At 39.4% G+C, this 21,627-nt stretch overlaps 1 protein-coding gene across 3 annotated transcripts in view; it reads left to right on the forward strand.

Moving 5' to 3' along the window:
• Positions 1-21,000, forward strand: part of LOC145783065 (baculoviral IAP repeat-containing protein 8-like) — a 145,470-nt gene extending 124,470 nt beyond the window's left edge. Inside the window, exons 1-6 of one of the 3 annotated variants that reach the window (XM_082594838.1) lie at positions 14,461-14,850; positions 15,243-15,375; positions 16,420-16,532; positions 17,303-17,963; positions 18,227-18,400; positions 18,823-21,000. In XM_082594838.1, coding sequence (XP_082450964.1) covers positions 14,739-14,850; positions 15,243-15,375; positions 16,420-16,532; positions 17,303-17,963; positions 18,227-18,400; positions 18,823-19,174 — 1,545 coding nt within the window. In that variant the 5' untranslated portion in view covers positions 14,461-14,738 and the 3' untranslated portion in view covers positions 19,175-21,000. Of the gene's footprint in view, positions 1-14,460; positions 14,851-15,240; positions 15,376-15,581; positions 15,765-16,419; positions 16,533-17,302; positions 17,964-18,226; positions 18,401-18,822 lie in introns of those variants that run through there. The other 2 variants (XM_082594839.1, XM_082594837.1) reach the window with 2 other exon arrangements.
• The last annotated feature ends 627 nt before the right edge of the window (positions 21,001-21,627 follow it).

A 21,627-nucleotide genomic window follows, 5' to 3' on the forward strand; every position in this document is an offset into this window, starting at 1 on the left:
GTACTCCAATGTCTTGTTCTAATTGATAAAGTAAGCATTTTGCCTGTTGACCCTTTACCTAATGCCATAATTTGGTTCCTAAAGAAGAATATTACAAATTCCATGTTGACTCCTCATTCAGACAACGTCAGCTGCATAGCGAGTGGTGAGAACACTGTAACGCAATCGAAAGGGCGCCGGTTCGACACCGCTCAAGAGCATGCGGCCGTGTCTGTGGCAGGACACTTAAAGGCATGGCTGAAGGTGGACATGAAGATTGGCTTCCTTGCCTTCCCGTCCACTTAATCCAAATCTTCAACCACCGGGTGTAAACCTGGATAAAACAAACAACAACATTCAGACAACAAGTAATTCTATCATTCCATAAGTTGGATCAAAAAGGAAGTATTGGCTAATATCTGAAATCTTAGCTCTTGACAACGATATGTGGTTCCATATCAAAATACTTTTTTTCTACAGAGTCAACATTGATATTTATAGCATAATGGTTCGGAATAGCCAGGAAAGTTTGACCGAGCATTCCAATCGACAAAAATAAAGTTATAGTCATTTTAGCTAAACCTATAAAATGTCGATCTTATGAAACACCCATTTATTATTGATGACGTAAAGGCATAAAATATATTTTTCTGGCATATTTGAAACTTGCGCAATGACTGAAAAGCTACAACTGAAATAAAACTACCGCATGTTAAAGATAGAAACTGTCCGAACGGCATGTAAAGACCATAGTCAGTTAAGTCACAATAGACGCACGAAATATACAAAGCAAAGAAATTTATTTATATACAATGTTTGTTTTTGTCGATTCTATTTTTTCCTACTGTTCCATGGTACTGTTACGTGGTACTGTTACGTGGTACTGTTATGTGGTACTTTTATGTTTTTGGTCAGAAATAGAACAAAATTAAACTCAACTGTCAGTGTTTAATTTAACCAAGTTATACAGCAATGCTTGAGCAGTGCCTGAGTTGTTAATGTCTCTATTAAAGTTTTAATTAATTTCTTTCTATTGTCACACCTTCATATGCTCCGCTATCGCGCCACTATGAAATAAAGGTGAGTCAGTGGGAGGGGCAACGAATTATTTTGGGGCAACCAATTTTCGCAACGAATTAAAAAGTGATGTTATTTAAGTGTTTGAATCCATCAAAATTCAGCACTCTTTAAAATATAGCGTGGCAAACACTTTTTTTTTTTTTAGTGCTAACACGTGAACTCGAATTTCTGATAAACTTCTTTTTCGTGCTAAATTTTTGTCAGATTCTAATCTTGCAATGTTTCATAAATTTCATTCAAAATGAGTTTTAAAACTTTTTCTATTTTGATTTTTTCAATAAGTCGTTGCCCAAAGACTAGCATTGCGGCAATTAAAGTTGTTTATGTGATGCATGGCTTCTTTTGATCAAGTGATTCAATACTACTGTAAAGTAAGTCATATTGCAAAACCGTTAGAGCGCTAGTGTCATTTTTTAAATCGTAATCCCATATAACAACAGCCAACATCGCTTTCTTTTGAAAGTCTTCTGCTTGACTTGGAGCTTGTAGGTGACATGATGTTCAAAGGGACGTTGGTTCAGTACCACCTGAGAGCACGTGGCTCTGTATTGTTTATACATTCAACAACGAACCGTAGAGTACTTGGAGGTGAACTCGAAGACTGGCTCTATTGCCTCTTTCCTCCTCATAATTCAAATCTTTCCTCTGATCCAGAAGGGGGCGATTGGGGCGATCGCCCCTTCTAAAACCTAAAAAAGTAGCTTTATTTTTCATTTATATGTATACGATTTGGAAAACCGAAAGCAATGCTGAATAAGTCTTTCACCTTGTTCAAAGATTAGGTTAGGCTAGGGTAGGCTATAATAATAACAGCAAGTTATTAGCAAGTTATTAGCATTTAGGTAATTGGTTGACAGCAAGTTATTAGCAACTTTGGCGGTCAGACGTGAAAATAAAAAACATTGAAATTCTACCTTGAAATTGCATCTAGGAACAGCAAAGCTCAATATTTTTCAATGAGACCTTTGCATCTTGTCACCTAACATGATTGCTACCACAAAATTGCTCAAGTATCGACCCGATAGCATTGATAAAAGTCATTTGCAATGCCTACAACGGCTTGTTACGTCATACATTACATGTAGTGTGGAATCAGTGGAATCTACTGGAAAGAGAAGTGGGCAAATATAACTGTTTCGGCGACTGCTGCAGTCTTACCGTTGACTGCAGAAAAAGCTTTACAACAGTGTCATGAAGATGTATACATAATTGCATACTCTCTTCTAAAAATACTATTAATCTTGCCAGTCAGCGTAGCTTCATCTCTTCGGTTGTTAAAAACCTGGCTGGGGAACAACATTGGCGAGGAAATACTGAATGGATTGGCCTTACCATACCACAGCATCGGGATATTTTAATTGACACGTCGACTCCGTGATAAATCGATTAGCCAACAGTAGAAACCGCAAACTTGACTTCGTGTTGTAGTCAAAGGTAACCTACGACACCTGTTAGTATTACCCGCACCGGCAAAGTAGCTTTTTTATTTTCGTTTTATTTGTGAAGTCCACAGAAATAGTTGTTTTTGTTATTGTTCGTTTCTTTCTTTGTCTGGTGCAGCGACCGTGCAGGACACGTTTTAAGGAGGACTATATCTTTTGGTTGTCATTTCACTATGTTTAACTGCAATTCTATACTTTTAATGTACAAATTGTAGTGCTTCGCTGGTTCAAAATAAAATTTTACAATCGATCCCTAGCCTATGGTGGCGATTCTACGGGGAGTGGAGCATAACCTAGTGTTTTGACCTGGCCCCCACCTTTCTTGCTCATTATGTTGAATGTATGCATAACCTTTCCTCGTTGCTCTTTGTAACAATTCAAAATTTGTCAGAGGAATAAAACCTCGAAGTTATACAGTAAGTCTATAACTTCAATGTTTGCATCAATATTGGGAAGTTATTATCTTTCCGAGGTCAATTTTTAAATTGCTGTGAAACAATCAAGAGTGAAACCTTCAGTCTCAACTATAAATGCGGCTATAGGCTGTTTAGGCTTCAACTTGATATGGCAAAGGCACATCAGCTCTTCATCCCTCCCTTTGTTAAACAACAGCATTGCTGAGGGTTTTTTAAGTTATAGAATTTCTCATAATTTGTGTTCAAATGCTTTCAGAAAAGAACACACCAAATTCAACCTAAATTTTCTATGGGAGACCTACCGTCGTTGTTTGTGCCGGGCTGATCACTTGCCTGCATGTCAATGACATCGCCCTCCTCCCCCCCCCCCTTAACGTTCATACCTGGATCCGCCCCTGGTCTGAACATTTCCCTGGTTAAGAAATTAATAATATGTATTTTCTTTCTAAAATAATCAATAATTGAATTGCATCAAACATAGTTATTACTCTCTAAAACCTCTACAGCCTGTTTCCCCCTAAAGGAGGATCATCAGAAGGTCCTGAAAAATATGCAAAAGCAATTAATCGGTAATACCTGAACATATATTAAATACATAAAAAAAAAAATAATAATAATGGTACTGCTATTTTGCATTCATCAAATGCTGGCATTTGTACAACAATCTAACCTCTTATGTGATTTATTAAGAATCGATTTCGCTATAGTAATAGCATCTTCAGCTAGCACATGTAAAAAATAAAACTTGAAAAAAATAAAACAAACACATAAAGCAACTTCCGATATTACCAACACGCATTAAATTGCTATTTTAAATAGATGGTTACATAAAATTAAAATCAAAAGCTGCAAGCCTAAATTCAAGAAATACATGAACATTATCATCCATCCAATAAATTTCAACCGTTCAACAAGACGAATACAAAGAAAAACGCAATTTAGTTTACAGTCCATTGCCATAAGTCTACATGGATATAACGTCAAAAACAATAAAGTGTGAATGAGCATGGTTGAATGATGATGATGGCGTATGAGCGATTTTTCCAGGCTAGATTGGAGGGCAGGAAATCATCAGCCTCTCAGCAGTCTCGTCGTCAAGGACCCTCAGACCATGCGCACCGTGTGGAGGCCGGTGGGTTAGGCAGTGGTGGATGACATGGTCTGCGGTCTGTTCCGTGGCACCACACTCGCATTTTGATGAAGGAGCCAGGCCCCACTTGTGCATGTCCGAACGAAAGCGGCCGACGCCAGTTATCAAGCGGTTAAACCTGACCCACGCAAGCCTTGCGAGGGACATCCCTGGTGGACTGGGATCGGCGTCGGGTATGAAGTCACGGAGCGTGGAGGTGTGATTTTGCCACTCCGTGTTCCGCATGTGGTTCGTCCAGTGTGCTGCACTTAAACCAAGTTCTTCTGCGTTCTTAAGTAGTTGTTGTGGGGCAGGCACAAAGGGGCGTCTTGATTTCAGCCGCTGCTTTATAGGTGGTGGTCGCTTGAATGTTGCATGGAGGAGATGGTCAGGGTCCAAAGCGCGGCGAGCGAGAGAAATCGTGGCTCCTTTACGGCGTAGCTCAGCAGGTGGATGCCTGTTAGGATGGGTAGGCAGTCCGTTGGAGTGGGACGCAGGCATCCAGTCACAGTACGCAGTGCGTCGGTGATGGCGGTATCAATCTGGTGGGTGTGAGAACTACGACACCATACCGGCGCGCAGTACTCAGCGGTGGAATGAACAAGAGCTAGGGTAGCTGTACGAAGAGTTTTAGCACCAGCTTCCCTGCCAGAACCTGCCAATCGCCTCAAAAGTGCGACGCGTGTAGATATTTTTTTGCGCAGTGACTTCAAGTGCCGGCGGTACATAAGTGACCTGTCCAGGGTTATGCCGAGATATGTAGGTTCGGCACAGTAGGGCAGGCGTTCCCCATCAATGTTGATGTTTATCTCACGCTGTGCCTCCCGGTTGTTTAGGTGGAAGGCCGCCGACACTGTTTTTGACTTGCTGAGCTGTAGCTTCCATTTCTGGCGGTATGCTGATAGTGTTTGCATGTCTTGGCTGAGGTTCCTCTCCACTGACTGCCAGTTTCCTGCTGAGTGCAGGAGTGCCAGGTCGTCTGCGTAAGCATATTTCCTGGAGATGGTGGGGGGCAAGTCGGAGGTGTATATGTTGAACAGGAGAGGAGCCAAGACTGAGCCCTGTGGGACGCCGTTTTTAAGTCGGCGTAGTTTGCTTTGACGACCGCTACCGGTTGTGAGGGTAAAACTGCGGTTTCGCACAAGTTCCATCATCATATGGACCATGTGTCTGTCAGGGAGCAGACGGAGTAACTTGCAGGTAAGGCCGCTGTGCCATACGGTATCATAGGCAGCTGTGAGATCAACAAACACGGCGCCAGCCTTCTTCTTAGCCGAGAAGCTGTCCTCAATGTCTTGGGTCATAAGTGTGACCTGATCTACGGTTGATCGTCCGTGTCGGAAGCCAGCTTGTTCACGGGGGAGCTGCGGATCTATTATTGGTTCGACACGGGCGTAGATGAGTCTCTCGAGGATCTTGAAGGGGATGCAGAGCAGTGAGATTGGACGGTAGCTCTTCGGGTCCCTTGGGGGCTTCAGTGTACTCCATGCTATGCGGCTGGAGTGCGTGAAGTCGATTGATTCAACGGCTTCTCTGCAGCGCTCCTTCCTCTTTTAGTCCAGCCTTGCCAGCAGAGCTGTGGCTGAACTGTTGGTGTCATTGCCCTGAGGGGCGTGGAGAAGGTCGGAGTAGAGGCTTTCGCACTCCTTATCCCAACACGGTATGTAGGTCTTTTGTCCGCCGCGGGGGATGGATTGTTTTGCCGCTGATGTTATTGCATCACAAAAGTCCTGGTAGGCTTCTTCCACGTTGTTGGTGTGAAGGGATGGGAGATACTGTGTGGCTTCATTGGTGAGGAGACTATAATACTCCCAGTTAGCCATTCTGAAGTTCCATCGCTTAACAGTCTTGCTCAGGACAGGCATTATGAGCGTTGGAGCCGTGATAATCGAGGGTCGATGTTGGAACCTGGGGAACTTCTCTAGCACACGTCTGTCCGGTTGGCAATTATCGGGGTCATCACTTGCGAAAGCCAGATCGGGGTTTGTACCAGTGTTCCAGCGTCCAAAGAAGAAGCTTGCTGCACCCTTGGGATCGTGCAGTAGGGTGAGGTTATTATTGTCTGACCATGAGGCCAGGCTTTCTCCGTCGATGTTGGTGGTGATGCAGCCCCAGTCAACGTGGTGGCAATTAAAATCGCCAGCATAGAGGCTGGGTTGGGGAACACTGGGATGGCTGTTGGTGAGCGTGAGGGTGGTGGCTTATAGACATTGATGATGGGATAGCCTGATATGTCTATGCATAGCCACTCTATCTCCGATTGGGCACTGGACTGGTCTATTGGTGTCCAGCTCAGTTGCTCATGGACAAATGTGGTGAGGCCGTGTTTCCTGCTGATGGTTGCGCCTGCGAGTGTGAAGTTGGGTAATACCAACTTATCCACAGATGTGCAGTGGGTCTCCTGGAGGAGAATAACGAGGGCCTGATGTTTTGTGGCCAGATACTTGATGATACGGTGGGTCGTCGGTACTTTTCGACAGAGGAGCTGCCGCGCCCTGACAAGAGCGTTTCCCTATCTACCCTGCGCTGAACCTGGGCCTGGTTTACTCGAGTGTGACAAGCTTCGCTTCGCATATCTTTTTTTCTTGAAGATATGGTACTGACGGGAGGGACCACGAGAAGGTGCTTGTTCTTCCCTCCCAGCATGGTTAAATGATAATAAATAATAATAACAATATGATTATTAAAAATACATATACAAAGGATATTTAATAATTGAATCATGTTTTGCACGGAAAAATAGAGAACAAAACGTCGGAGTGAAAATATAAAAGCTTCAAAACAACATGAAGTGGAATCAAAACACCAACAGAATTTGTTTGAAAATATAATTGTGAACTTACAAATGACATAACTTAGATATTGTTGCAGCCTAAACCCATTACGTCACCAATTTGAAACCATGCAGCAATACACTAGAGGTTTAAGACCAGCTTTGCCGAAAAAACGTTTGGCTTCATGTTCTAGCTCAGTGGTTCTCAACGGGGGCGGTACTGCCCCCCAGGGGGCGTTTTGAGTTTTTAGGGGGGCGGTATGATTAATTCGGCTTAAGGGGGGGCGTTTTTATTATTAGGTGGCATTCTGGTTGAACCCATCTACCGCCCAGCGTAACGATTTCATCAAAGAGCTTCTATCTTCGTGGTAGCATTTCTTACCTCATACCTGGTAGAAAAGGGATTCAGCTGTGTTGTTCTGCTACTATGCTACATACCAAACTGCGAAACCCACTTGACATATCCATAAGAGGTGATCTTCGAATGTTTCTCACTGACTTTACAGTTTACACCAGATGTGAAGAAACTGGCACTTTCTCACCAAGTCCAAGGTTCACACTGACTACCAGTAGGCCTAATGGGCTATAGCCTACTGTTTTCGTGCTCGCAAATATATATTTGGTTTTTATCAGATATAGTTACTAGTCTCTAAAACCCTTAGTCCTTACAGCCTGTTTCACCCTAAAATGGGGATCATCAAAAGGTCCTTACTTTAATAGAAATATAATTCTATTTGAATAAGGACCTTTTGATGATCCCCCTTAGGCAAAACAGGCTGTAAGGGTTTGATTTTATAGACTGGTAACTAGCCTATATTTGATGTAATTCGCTCTGCTTGGCTTTTTGCATGGCATTGAGCACTTTTGTAGTACCGTATTAATACTATTTATTCTTTTATATTCACTTTTCGCAATTAATTGTTTTTGTTGGTGGGCGGTAACATTTTTCCAGTTCATGAAGGGGGCGTTGGGCCAAAAAAGGTTGAGAAACACTGTTCTAGCTGATGCAGTGGTAACAGCTGCTTGCTCGACAATTAATGCAGCTTAACCTGCATTATATTGCAACAAACTGCTGCGAACTACAAATTCAATTCCAAAAAAGGAACTAGCCAATGCTTTACTTACAGCTAAGAGGTTTAGAAAAGGTGAGCAGAAAAGTGGGAAGGCAATTTTTTAAAATTCACTGTTTTTCCAGCAACTCCACGTGTTGCAGTGCTCCTGTGGTGAACCAAGTTTGGTAAAAATATGGAAGAGAATTATTAGATCATGTGAGGTAGTTGAAAACGTTTTTATAGTTTTCCATTTATAGCATCAGGTTTATAGATTGCTTGAAATTCTCCCTTGGAGCCTAAACAAAGAAATCGCACCATATCCTGTTCGCTTGCGCAATCAAGAACAACGCCAGTGCGAACAGCCCACAACACCAGTTCCAACCGGCCGGCAGCCAAAAGTTGCGCAACAATGACATCATGAGCGGCAAGGAAGCTCACTTTACTATAATTGTGAGCAAACGCATTGGTATATAAGACAATTTCGATTTTTTTACACACCAAACCATTTGAAGCTTATTCAAAGCAAGGTCTTAGACTGACTGGTGAGCGTAGGCTATTGGTAAAGGGTTTTAACAAACCTTGGTTCGATTTTAGGTCAGGTCATGTAGGTTTTGAAGATCATACCGATTTTATTTTCCCTTGCACATATCGGTGAGATTCATGTGTGAGTTGGTTAGACGAGTGCTGATAGAATTGACAGCCATAGGCACTGATGTTGTGGCTATAAGGCTGGAGTCATACGTGTTTTGCAATCACATCGCAAATGTGATGCTAAGTAGAAAAATATGCAATCTATAAGGGTTGTGAAGCAATCACAACAAACAACAATAATATTTATTATGTTCCGATGTAAGTGGTTTCAAGTCTTTGTTGCCACTAAAGAAAAACACAGTTTATACGTTTATAGAGTCGGCAAAGAATCACGAAAGACAAACCCGCTGTTAGCAATAAATTTAAAATAATTTTAAATTTTAAAAACCTTTTTAGTGTAGTCTGGCCAAAGTAAAATCAAGGTTTAAAACTGTGTTTTGCGAATTAAACGTGAGTTTGATATCGACGAGCAGTCAAAAAGTAATTAAAAAAACGTTTCTCTCCACTTTTGTTTGAAACAAATGTCTGGTGTGATTCATTTAAGTTTGTCAATTCTTGTCTTAGTTGCCACCGCCATAGTGACCTCTGTAGCAACACTGTTAGCCATTAGTTAGGTTACGAATGTAAACAAAAATTCTTACAGTCCGGTTTGATATTTGGCTTGATTGGTTGCTGTATAAACAGAAGCCGTTTGTCTTGTATGTTTGTGACTTCATAAGCGTAGCTGGGTGTGCCAACCAACCATCCCGCTTTACGAGATGTCTATAAATAGTCATGTTCTGCCGGCACATCTGATGACGTGCATTTGTAGTGTCACGGGTCATAGTGAGCACGCTTAGCAGCATCAGAGTGCAAAAGAGAAATTCTTCTATATAGAGCTATTATTTAGGCCACTAAGGTCCCGTTCGCTATTGAGGTGATCGCAAATTTGTCAATCAATAAAATCCATTTTTTGAGTCGAGAAGAAGCGATCTTCTAAAGGTAAGAATTCAATTGACTGACAAAAGCAGCGGTTGAGAACCATGTGGTAAGAACTAGTGGTGCGGTAATGATCCCAGCCTCATGGGCGAAACACGTGTCTATCGCTGAGTTCTTGCTGCACTCGACTGCCGAGAAACAAAAAAATCTATTTGCAATTTACATAAAATTTTCAAATCGACGTGGAACGATGAAAAATAAAAAGCTACAAACTCTTCCAAACAATCACATAATTATTCATTTAACGATAATGCGATTATTTATACAAAGAATTAGACAAAGAAATATGTAAATTTGTAATGTCTGCTTAGAAATTGTGAACATTCTGATCAAAAGATTGTAAATACATGCCACGTCATCGAAGACGTCATGAAATCCCTTCATAGAAATGGGACATTTTCTGTCCTGGCGTGGTAAAGATAATAGTTTCATTTACGGGGGTGTCATGATGGAAAGTTGAGAGATCAGAATCTGTGTTGAACCTACTCAGCTTTAAGCCTAAGCAATATGTTGAATCAACATCAAAGAATCAGAATAATTAATGTTTTTTACTTTCCGCCTTACATCAAACCTAATTTAATTACATCATAACCAGAATTTGGCTCACTCACTTCAGCTTATTGTTTAACGCCCACCATACCGTGGTGTTGAACCAGGGCCGCATGATCGGAAACCAAATGTCTAATCCACTTCGTTATTCATTTGCATGACAAAAGTAAAAAAGTGCGACATAAAATACTCATCTGAATCCTTGCCTCTCTGTGGGCTCACTGCTTTTCTCTTTTCCATCTATTCTTATCCTCTTGTAACAATAGCCAATCCCTTTCATTACAAAACGATGTAATGTTTTTTCTTCATTTTGTTCATCTTGTGCAGTTTTGAAAAGTTTAATGTCCAACCAGTTTGTATTATTCATAGTGAATTCGTGCAAGATACTATGTTGGATAGCCAGTTTCATGTTTCATTTTCGACCATCAAAGCGAAAAACGTCACATGCCGTAACAGAGGTCTAAAAAAGGTAGAAGCGACAAAACACGAACGTAAAATCTTGCTGGAAAGAGAAACAATTACCTGACCAATCAGATTTGGCAAGGTCAAAATATCTTCACTTATTACTCCAACCCAACAAATTTGAAGTGTGTAACTTAACTATAGATTTAAGGCAGATAGTATACAAGCTTTATGTGACTGTGCTGTATAAAATGTTTTAATTTTATTTTTGACAAGATTGCAATCATTGCGACAAAGTAGCAAACAACCGGGAAGCAGGAAAAGTAACAAGTGACACAAATAAGAATAAAGATAAAAGGGTAAATTAAAAACTTTTATTTGAAACCATCTTGAGCCACATCATTTGATCACCCTTTTCCTAAAAGTTACACTTACAGTACATAGGCGTAGCCAGGGGGGGGCGAACGGGGCCATGGCCCCCCCCAAATTTTCAAAGTTTGGATTCCGAAGTTGAACCCTTTGTTGAAAATATAATATAATTTGTATAAATTTATATTGTTTTCCAAGACATCTGGCTATTAACATCCCCCAGGACTTGTTTTAGACACACAAAAAGACACCAATAAATTTTGCAAATCGTAAATCGCGCAAAGTTTACGCGATTTACGCTACTTTTAACTAATCTGTGGAAGCAATTTCAGAATCGCTTACTCTGTAGGGTTTTTGTGTAGCTGAGTTTTTTGTGTTCTCTAATTTTAGCCGCAGTTTTTGCCCGTTTGTGTGTAGATAAGAGCTACCTTTAATAAGTTAATAGCTGTTTATCTGCTAATAAGTTTCATACAAATATTACCCTGAAAGTGTTTCCAGAAAGCGTTATAATCCATTATTTAAGTGTAATTTTGCAAAAATTTTCCGGGGGAGCATGCCCCCGGACCCCCCTAGAATACGCGTGCCTTCGGCACGCTCTAACCCCCACCAGCTTTATTGCTTCCCTTGCTTAACCCACCAGGATGCGTCACTGCACATCAGGTGGCGATGTCTTAAATCAAACATTTTGTCGTTCTCTTTAATTCATCAAATATTTGGCCCCCCCCACAATTTTTTTCTGGCTACGCCACTGTTACAGTACTAGTAACTTTCCATAATAATAGCGATGTTTCTCATTCAAACAATCGTATTCAACATTTGTAAAATGTCACGCAAGTGCGTCAGCATTGTCCAATAATTGCGTAACCAACACATACAGTGCAAAAAGAGTAAGAGGTTAAGACAATGTGAGAAAAAGAAAAATGTGTTCAGAGTCGCTCTGAAAAAGTGAAAAAGTCTGACATCAAGATACAGTTGTTCTACCAGGTTTTATTTTGATATTGAACCACCTCAGCAAGCAATCCGTGTCTTTTCCACATTGATTCAACTACAGTAGAATTCGCCTGTAGTGACTTTGGTTATAGTGACACTTCGCCTATAGTGACACCTGTTGCAAAGTCCCGTTTGCATACGCAACAGTTGAGTAGCATTCGGCTATAGTGACACTTCGGTTATGGTGACACTTTTTCCGCTGTCCTTTCAAGTGTTACTATAGACGAATTCTACTGTATCACCAAGGCCTATGAGAGGGGGGTACGGAGGGTACGGCGTACCTTTGAGGGCCCAGGCCTGTGTTTGCTGGGGAGGCCCGAAATTGTGGTTTTATAGTTTACGGGCAAAAATGTTTGGTTAAAACCATCCTAAACGACTGATTTCAAGCATAAAAGTTGTTATTCTTTAGTCCTGGGGGCCCGTAACCTAGCAAAAGGGCCCAGAAAGGTAATCGAGTGCTTTGCGAGCAAATTAGGGGCCCAAAGTGGTAATTAAATGCTTTACGTGCAAAAATGTTCTGTAAAAAGCACCCTAACTTAAATCATAAAAGTTGGTTATTCTCCTGTTTGGAGAGGGAGGGGCATAGTGTAGCAAAAGCAGGATTGAAAAAAACCCGGGAGAAAAGCCCGGGTGTTTGTTTTTTTTGTGTGATTTTTGAAAACTATTTGAAAAAGGTAGTTTCACGCTTATTTCACTTCAAAATGAATGTTGGAGTTAGAGCAGGAGCCGGAGAATACTTTCGGAGCAGGACAGTAGCAGGAGTAAAAAAAAAGTGACTTCTCTCGTTCACCTCTGCCAGTGCTGGGCATGTGGTGAATGCAAAAGTTAATGAAGAAAGGTTAGGATTGGTCAGATGATTAACTTGATTATGTTTTAACAAGATGTTATGTTTGCGCCTTGGTAGAGAGCTTGGCTTGTACTAGATACATATAACTCTCAGTACGTTAACGTTAACGGATTTAACATTAAACACACAAAAAAAACATGAAAAAACTACCAAATCCAACGTTTTCGACACCACATGGTGTCCTCTTCAGAAATAATTATAAGCTACATCTATGAGAAATAAAACAATGAATTTAAAAATTTTACACTAAAGATGTACAAGCGACACCTCTCAACAGCAGCATCAACAACTGACACACGAATTCAACGCAGGATAGGCTACACAAATTGGCGAGTGACAGATCACATAACATGCACAACACAAAATAATAGTTTTATTGCTGCCTGATACTATTATTACGCACAGATGTCCAATTCTGCAGTAAAATGTTGTGTGGTGTGCAATACGTCTAAACAAACATCACACGTTTTGCCCAAGACAAAGGGAGCCGAGAGTGAAAGGGGGCCCGGAATGACTCTTCGCACCCTTAGTGAAAATTTCTCTCAGAGGCCTGACTATCACCACCATCAGTAATGGCTGCCTGAAGATGTGACTTGCCACATTTTACAAAATTTTGGTAACACTGTGATTACAAGCTTTGAAAAATCTAAAATTCTTTCGTTGCTCACTGCTTGGAATGGACGAAACACGGTGGTCACTCACAGGAAGCAACAGACGATATGAAAGTTTGATATTTGATAGATTTCTGTCAGTCTTTCAGCAGCAGTTGGCAATGGAAATAATTAAAAAGATGTGACCAATCAGAAGTAGCGTTGACAAGGAGGTCCAGAGGGTACTTTTGGACCCGGACCTGGGATGATTTGAGGCCCGGAACCTTTACAAGAGGCCCGGTAACATGAAGAAAGCACAAAATATTTTTTTAGAAACAGTGCGTTTTTTCTTATAAGTGGGGCACAAGGATCTTATTGGCACTGGGCGGCTGGGCCCACAATACCCTCTCAACGGCCTTGCCAATCAGGCTGTATTTTAAGGTAGGACCTCAAAGAGTACCTCATGGTATTTAAGCTGCAGGTTAGTGTCAACCACCACTTGAACTATCTTCACTTCAATATGTCATTTTACCTAAAGTTTTATTTTCTTTATCTAGAAAGGCATTGAAAGCGCCAGAACATTGCAAGTGGCCAAAGTGTATAAGGAATTACTTCGCTAATCGAGTGTCATCTTAAGTGAGACAACGTTTGGTTAGAAAACTTGTTATTTTCCATTTAATAAAAACATTACTGCTGTTCTGAACATAAACAACATAAACAACGGTGGCCACAAAATGCGTCTTTACTACAAGACATCACATGACTTCTGTACGCCCATCGCGCACATGACGTAATGAAAGTAAGAGATTCCAAAGTACAAACGAGAGAAGAATAGTCTCGAATAGAAAAGTCTCGAACGTGGAAAGAAGGAAAACCACAATCCCGTGACGTCAAATATTGTGTTTTTTGCAGCCCTATATATACACCGACAGAAGTGAAAAACATTGAGTCACATCATTGTCATTCAGCATTCAGCAATGCAGTTGAGAATTAGTTTGTTTCAACAATACAATATTAATTTATATTTATTCAAATAAAAACGTTCAATACTATAGTGTACATGGCATCCACCAACGAGAAGATTGTTCAATGCTTGGTAAACCAAATGAAGGAAGTTATTATTTGTCAAAAAAAGCTGTGCTAAAGTGAAACGCAAGTTTTTTTTTAGCAGCATATAGTTAGAGTCTTTCCCAATATTCGTGTCAGTGAAGATGATGCTATATCGGGATAAGATGTGCAGACAACAGGATAATAAAATCTAGTTCGAATATGTTTAGTATTCAATTTTTCTTGCTACGAAGCCATGTAAGCCTCATTGGGATAGTTAAGCCATACAGATTTTACGATTGAAAGGATGAATTATGAATGTTGCTGATGATGCGTGTAAAGTTATTCTGTTAGATTGATTAAGACTTTTTTTTTTAGATTTATTGATTATTTATTTATTGCGACTAAGAAAAGCGTTTAACTCACTGACACTGCAAAAGAAAACATCGTACCACTTTGAAGAGCTTGTTGCCAATTTAACCGCATAAGCAGAAAACATAATTTATGACTGAAACTACCAATCCTGCTGCCCTGCTCACTGACATTGTGACTGACGGACGGTGCCTCGGCCCTACTCGTGACCCGCCAGGGCAAAGAAGCGTTTATATCTCACCAGGTAAATGCAGCAGTGGTTACGTTTCTAGTGTTTATGCAAAGACTTTATAAACTTGGCATTCCTTGCCCATCGTGTGTCACATGCATGTTCATCTAGTGGAGGATTCAATGGGTTGCTATTGAGGCGATTGCCCCATAGAACACAAAAAAGTAACTTTCTTCACGATGATTTGTAAGTTCAGTTTGACGTAGACCTTTATATCATCGTGTTTTGTTTGAATCGTTCCCCCGTAAAGCTGCTTAGCGGACCTGCCCCTGTGTACATCCCATTGTATGCCATTGATTTTAACTGCGTGTTGTATATTGTCTTGGTCAATCGGGTTACTATCGCCCAGATCTTGATGATGCTTATTGGGCTAAAGTTAAAAAATTTCCATTTGTTTACCATTGTAGGTAACCCAGATAGAGAAACATACAGACTTTCCACTTTCAAGGACTTCCCAGATACAGTTCCAATGAACACGTGCAAGTTTGCTTCCAGCGGCTTCTACTATATAGGGTTCAGTGACAGAGTGAAATGCTTCAGGTATGCTTTAAGATAATACACTGTTTAACTAAGTTATCGATTTTAGGCATTATTAAGATATGAGATTTTGTAACCTCTAAAATTAAAAATATATTAAAATATTAATATATTAATATGTGAATATTATTATTAAATATTATTAAATTTCTTTTAATATATTAAAAGAAAGAAAAAACAAGGCAGCCAATCTTCGTGCTTATTTTCAGGCATTTCATTAAGTGTTTTGCCACAACACAAGCGCTTGCTTTCGAGCGGTGTCAAACCGACGCCCTTTCGAACATCGTACCGGGTTACTCAGCTATCTAGTAGATACCACTAAAATTGTGGTATTTGATTTTGTCTTGCTCCCACATGACAGAAGATATAGTGAAGTCGCAGTGTACACATTGGTGAGTATCTTTAAATATGCATAGTACAGTACTATGTTTAAATAAGTACGATGCAGACAAATGGTTAATTATAATTATTATTGAAGTAGGCTATGAACAGTTGTGCAAAGTTCGTTTACGCTTTAGAAATGAGATATAAAAAGCTATAAAAGAAGTTTTTGTCACGTCATAATATGACGTCAAAATGACTTTGCAAAATATTTGGCAAGGTTCATTTCGTGAGCTTCAGAGTTCATAGGGCTGCTTGGGAATCAACAATGTAGTGAAAAAAACTTTCACTTTTTTGTTTGAATATTTAGAACATGAGTTGCGGGATTATTTTTGTATGAACAATGAACTTCCAAAGCAAGCATGGTCAAATCCTCGGAAGCGTTTGTGACGTCAGGCTATAAATACAAGGTTTTATTTAAACCAAAAGTTTACAGGTGTATTTTTTGTACATTGTGCAGAAAAGAAACTTGTACATCTTTCGTCGACTTGGGCACAGTCATGACGACAGAGGAAATATAAAGTGAAACTACTCAGTGATTTTCCAATTTCGTTTTGGTAATCACTGTAGGGTTACTGAAAAAATAAGAAATATTTGTTATTTCCCTGAGGATTTTCTGTTCAATAAGTTTCAATCAATTTCAATAATGGTCGATTTCCTTTTCAGTTGTGGACAAGCATCTGACAGCTGGCTGATCGGTGATGACGTCACACTATCTCAATGGCATAGACCTGATTGTGATTTCATCAATGGGAGAGAAACAGGAAATGTTCCAATAGGTTTGTAAAATTTCCAAATTGTAAAGTGATCTCATTTCATTGTATCATATCGTCACGTTTCATTGGACATTTAACATTTTACGAGATTATCACAATAATAATATAAAAAAACAAGTTGTTTGCAGACTAAGTTTTTATCGACTTGGAAATCTAAAGTTTCAGCTTGAAAATACTTTTAGCATCATGATCTATATTTTCCATTCAAAATATGTTGTTTGTTGGTTACTTCTCAACATAGCAACGTTTTTGCGCACGTTGCATTGCATTGGCAGACGAGAAAACAAAAAGTTCTTCAAAGTGAATTTCTCAATACATCTATGACTTGGATTGGTTTACGCGTGTGACGCACGTTTGAAACATTTTTATGCGCAAGTTTGCACGCTTCACTGCAATAATACCATGTGATATTTTGCAAGCGGCGTTGTAATTTGCAACCAGATGACTTGTCCGGTACCTGATGCAACTGGTTTATATTAGAATTGAAACCGAAGTTATTCTACAAAGACTTTTGAAAGCCCTTGGCTAGTTTTTATAAAAAGTATTGTTATTACGAAGCAATTTCGAGCCATAATGCAATTTATACGCAAATTTAATTGGCAGTCAGAGATAATTATTACAAAAATTTTGTTTTAGGTGAAAATTGATTTAAATGTCGGTTTCCAGAGCCTTTGTCTTTTCAGTAAAAGTACGTTGTACAACAAATCGATTATTTAGTAAGAATATGATGTTTTCTCAACACTGTTGTTCAAAATATTTACTTATTGTTACAGGATCTCTATTTGGAAGGAAACCTCAAATTAACAATGGTACTAGTAGCAGTCACCCTAGAAATCACTTTGTTCCTCCATCTCGAGTAAATGGCTTTGATAATGCTGTAGCCTCATCGTCAAATGCTTCTCGAAGAAACTCGCCATCAAATGCTGTTATGGCTACGCAATCCTCTGCAATACACAACACAAACGGATTTTCATCATCAAACGGCCACAGATATCCTACGTCACACCATCTGAATGAAGAAGAAAAGCGAAATCTCAAAGCGATGTTCCCTTGCCAGAATCCAATCAATCCGCACATGAGGGAGGCTCATTCTCGTTTGCAGACGTTTTTGGACAACCCAGGCACTTGGCCAGCGCATAGAATTCGTGCGTCTCCTCAAGAGATCGTGGATGCAGGGATGTACTACCTTGGAGAGAGGGATCGTGCGAAGTGCTGGTATTGTAACGGAGGATTGCAGAACTGGGATCGGGATGACAATCCATGGGAGGAACATGCCAAATGGTTTCCCATGTGTGAATACGTTCTTCAACAGAAAGGACCTTCTGTCGTTCATGATATTGTCGCTAGATTTCCAAATTTAAGAAGACCTGTGCTCTACAATCCTTCCACAATTTCTGCAACTCCTCAATTGAGAGAAGCCCAATCTGGGCCAAGGTAAACGATATTTCATGTTGATAAAAAACAAACAAAGAACTAAGCAATGACATTGCATTATGTTGCATGTGCTAGAGCCTTGTTATTTTAAGTATTATTTCTATTGTTGTAAACGTTCAACCTCTTAAGTTATACCACCATAAAAACACTATTTAAAAAAGTTTGGTACATGAACACAATAATCAGGTATCTGATATGTCACGAATCTTATTTCGTACTTTTGTGCATTATTATCCCTCTTATTCTTTTCTGTAATTTGACAGGCTTTCAAGAAACGGAGCCAATCGAGTGAATGGTGCTCCTGAAATCATAGACCCAAGAAGGAACATGATAGAATGGAGAAGAAAAACAGAGGAAGACATGAGATCTTCAGAGCTTGTTTCTCACGCTCGGGAGATGGGCTTTGAAGATATTGCGATAAAAGAAGTTGTCATGAGGTAAATATATTTATTGGCATCAGTTTTATATAAATTAATGTTAGTTGTGCAAGAACAATAAATTTTATCTGGATCCTTCTGAAGATGTTTTTATTTTCTTAGCGCTTTTAATAAATTTCTGCTACTTCAAAAGCAAAACAAGTAGATTTAAGCTATCAACTATCACGTCGTTAGCTCTTTTGTATGTATAAGTATAAGGTTTGGCGCGATGCCGGGATCAATCTTAATCTGGTAGCTCATCTATGGTCAAATCAAGTATGGGAGCTCCATGACCTGCGACGACAACGTGTCGACCCAGGTCGTGGAGGAACTCTATTGTAACTGTTGAGGAATTGTAATGGTTCTAATTTAATAGGTACAAACAATCAAACAACAAATATGCATTATCCGACATTATTTTAGTATTAAGTTTGTGTTTTCAGAAAATATGAAGCAAGCAACCAGACGTATTCCTCCTTTGAAAGTCTTGTAGAAGCACTGGTGGCTCTTCCAGATGAAGAAATTCCTAATGAATCAATTGAGGAAGAAGCAACATCTGCAGAAAATCAAAGATCTCCTTTGTCCACAAGTGATCTTTCTGCCGCTGCTGGCATTGAAGAGATGCAAAGATTGGAAGAATCACGTTTGTGCAAGATGTGCAAATCTGAGCCGTCCTGTGTGGTCTTCATTCCATGTGGACATCTTTCAACCTGTTTAGAATGTTCCAAGAAAGTCTCGAAATGCCCTGTTTGCAAAACAGTCATCCAGGAAAAGATCCGATCCTTTCTGTCGTGAAGGACGAAACCAACCAATAATGCTTTGAAGAAGGCATTGTCGCATCATCAATGAGACGAACGAAGTGGTGATGACATGAAGTGGGGACTTTTCATCGAAGGTTTGTAACGAACGAGAGAATGTGGAGAATTCAAAGGAAGCCTACTCTTGCCAAGCGTAAAGGATCCTAAAGACTCAGGCTATTCGACAAGGCGCACTTCCATTTGTTTGAATGGACTTATAAACCTGCTGTGATATACCTAATGACTGTATACGCGCAATGATGCACTCATGAAAATGTATTGCCAGAAAAGATTTTTAACAATACTTCAAAGTTCTGTTTTTATATAACGAATCATTGTGATGTTTTGAACACTTGCTGCTCTGGGTTATTCAAAAGTTCAAATGAATATGCACTGCATTACTGTGTTGCTTTTTATAAAATAACTACAAAATCCAATAAAAATTTTGGACTTCAAGCCTTTAACTTTTGGTGTATGTATTTTTACCTTGGCGTTATTTAGTTCTTTTTTAGTGAGTTTACGTATCCTGCATGTCGTATTCAAAGTAGCAAAATATTGTGTTGAAAGCTTTAAACATTTTAGTTTTCTGCAATACAGTGACTCCGGCAAAATTTCAAACTTATCTTGTACCAGCAATGTGCAGCGTTTTTTTCTGGTATTTCTTTTAATTTTTTATATGTATTTATTGATTAACCTGTATTGCTACCTTTTCACTTATTTACGTTTTTTTACATTCGATACACTTAAACAAACGACCACTGCTATTTCTATTTCCCGATTTCTAGGTGTGTAAATCTAATTACGACACCGATTACGTCTTTGACCTTATCGATCAGAACGTTTTACCTTATTTTGTAACGTGACTCGAGTCTGTGAGTTCGATGCAACTGGAAATTACCAAGTTGTTGTCTTGACTTGAACCGTGACGGAAAAATTTGACAGGGTGTCTATTCAGTAACTGACATGTCCGCGTCCGCTTTTGACATGGCGCCATTCAATGAAATAATGATTTCTCAAGGGGAAACTCTTTGCTTTTTTCTAATTTTTTTTTGATCGGGAAAATACTTCACATGATCAAAGATCTCGAAGAAATCTCAATTAATAAAGTAAAAAAATAAACAAAATCGTTCAGTTTCTTTAATTGCAATGTTACGTATCATTTAAGATTTGACGCAATCAGACATCATATTTACATCAGAATATCGCTGATGCTGCTTTGAATCAAATCACGACGAATCGTGAAGTATTTTTTACTCAAACGTTGAACCGAAGTTACAATTTCGAATTTTGCTGTCTGGGTGCAATTGTTTCCACGCTGTCAGAATATTTGTGCAAACAAAAAATTCGTGCGATTTTGATTATTTATTTTAATTTATTTATTCTACTGATTGTAGCTGCCTACGTGCATTAATTGAATAAAGTTTTTCTCAAAAAACAAAATTTTCCGATCAAAAATGGAACCGTTAGGGTAAGAGTGGAAAAGGGACAGTTTGTTTGAGATATGACGTCATCAAAGCAAACAGATTAACTTGACTTTGTATTGAATTCAATAATTCAATCAATGTTTTCAACGAAAAAGTAGCTCACGGGATTTCACTTGTTGAGTATGTTGACAATGCAGATGATACATAAAAATAATATTTTCAAGTCTTTCCTTAAAAGGGCAATATATCACAAATGCTATAAATCAGCTAGGGAAATCAGCCCTTTTTTACCCTAATTTAATCAATATCGAAAAGGACCGTTGTTTGACTGGAAACCTGTGGTCTGTTTGTATTCAATTGTATGTTTTTATGCTATAATAAATTTTATACATATTTTTTATACATTGCGTATTTTACATTATATACATTATAGTTTTTATACAGATAGAATATAGTCTGGGAGCCTACGACAGAAGATTTCACCCCATAAGGTACAAAAGGTTTGACCCCTTGAAGTTACCTGGGTCAACCATGTCACTCACAAAAAGTATGGAAGATTGACCGCACCGGGTGGATCTGGTCCCTAGAGCCCCCTAAAAAGCCCAAAAAAGGGGGTTAATTTCACCCCATAAGGTACATGGACCAAACTTGGTGAAAACGAAGTTCTATGTCAGGACATCACAAAAATATCAAATCTAACAATATTTTCGAGTGGAAAGGTGATGTAAGACCCCCCCGAAAGTGACCCCCCGGGGGGTTAATTTCACCCCATAAGGTACATGGACCAAAGTTGGTCAAAACGAAGTCTTATGTCAGGACATCACAAAAATATCAAATCTAACAATATTTTCGGGTGGAAAGGTGATGTAAGATGCCTTCAAAGTGATTTCCCTTAATGTGACCCCCTCGGAAGGTTTATTTCACCCCATAAAGTACATGGACCAAACTTGGTCAAAATGAAGTCTTATGTCTGGACATCACAAAAATATCAAATCTTACAATATTTTCGGGTGGAAAGGTGATGTAA

This window comes from Aplidium turbinatum, chromosome 14, assembly GCF_918807975.1.
Source record: "Aplidium turbinatum chromosome 14, kaAplTurb1.1, whole genome shotgun sequence".
Classification (NCBI taxonomy): domain Eukaryota; kingdom Metazoa; phylum Chordata; class Ascidiacea; order Aplousobranchia; family Polyclinidae; genus Aplidium; species Aplidium turbinatum.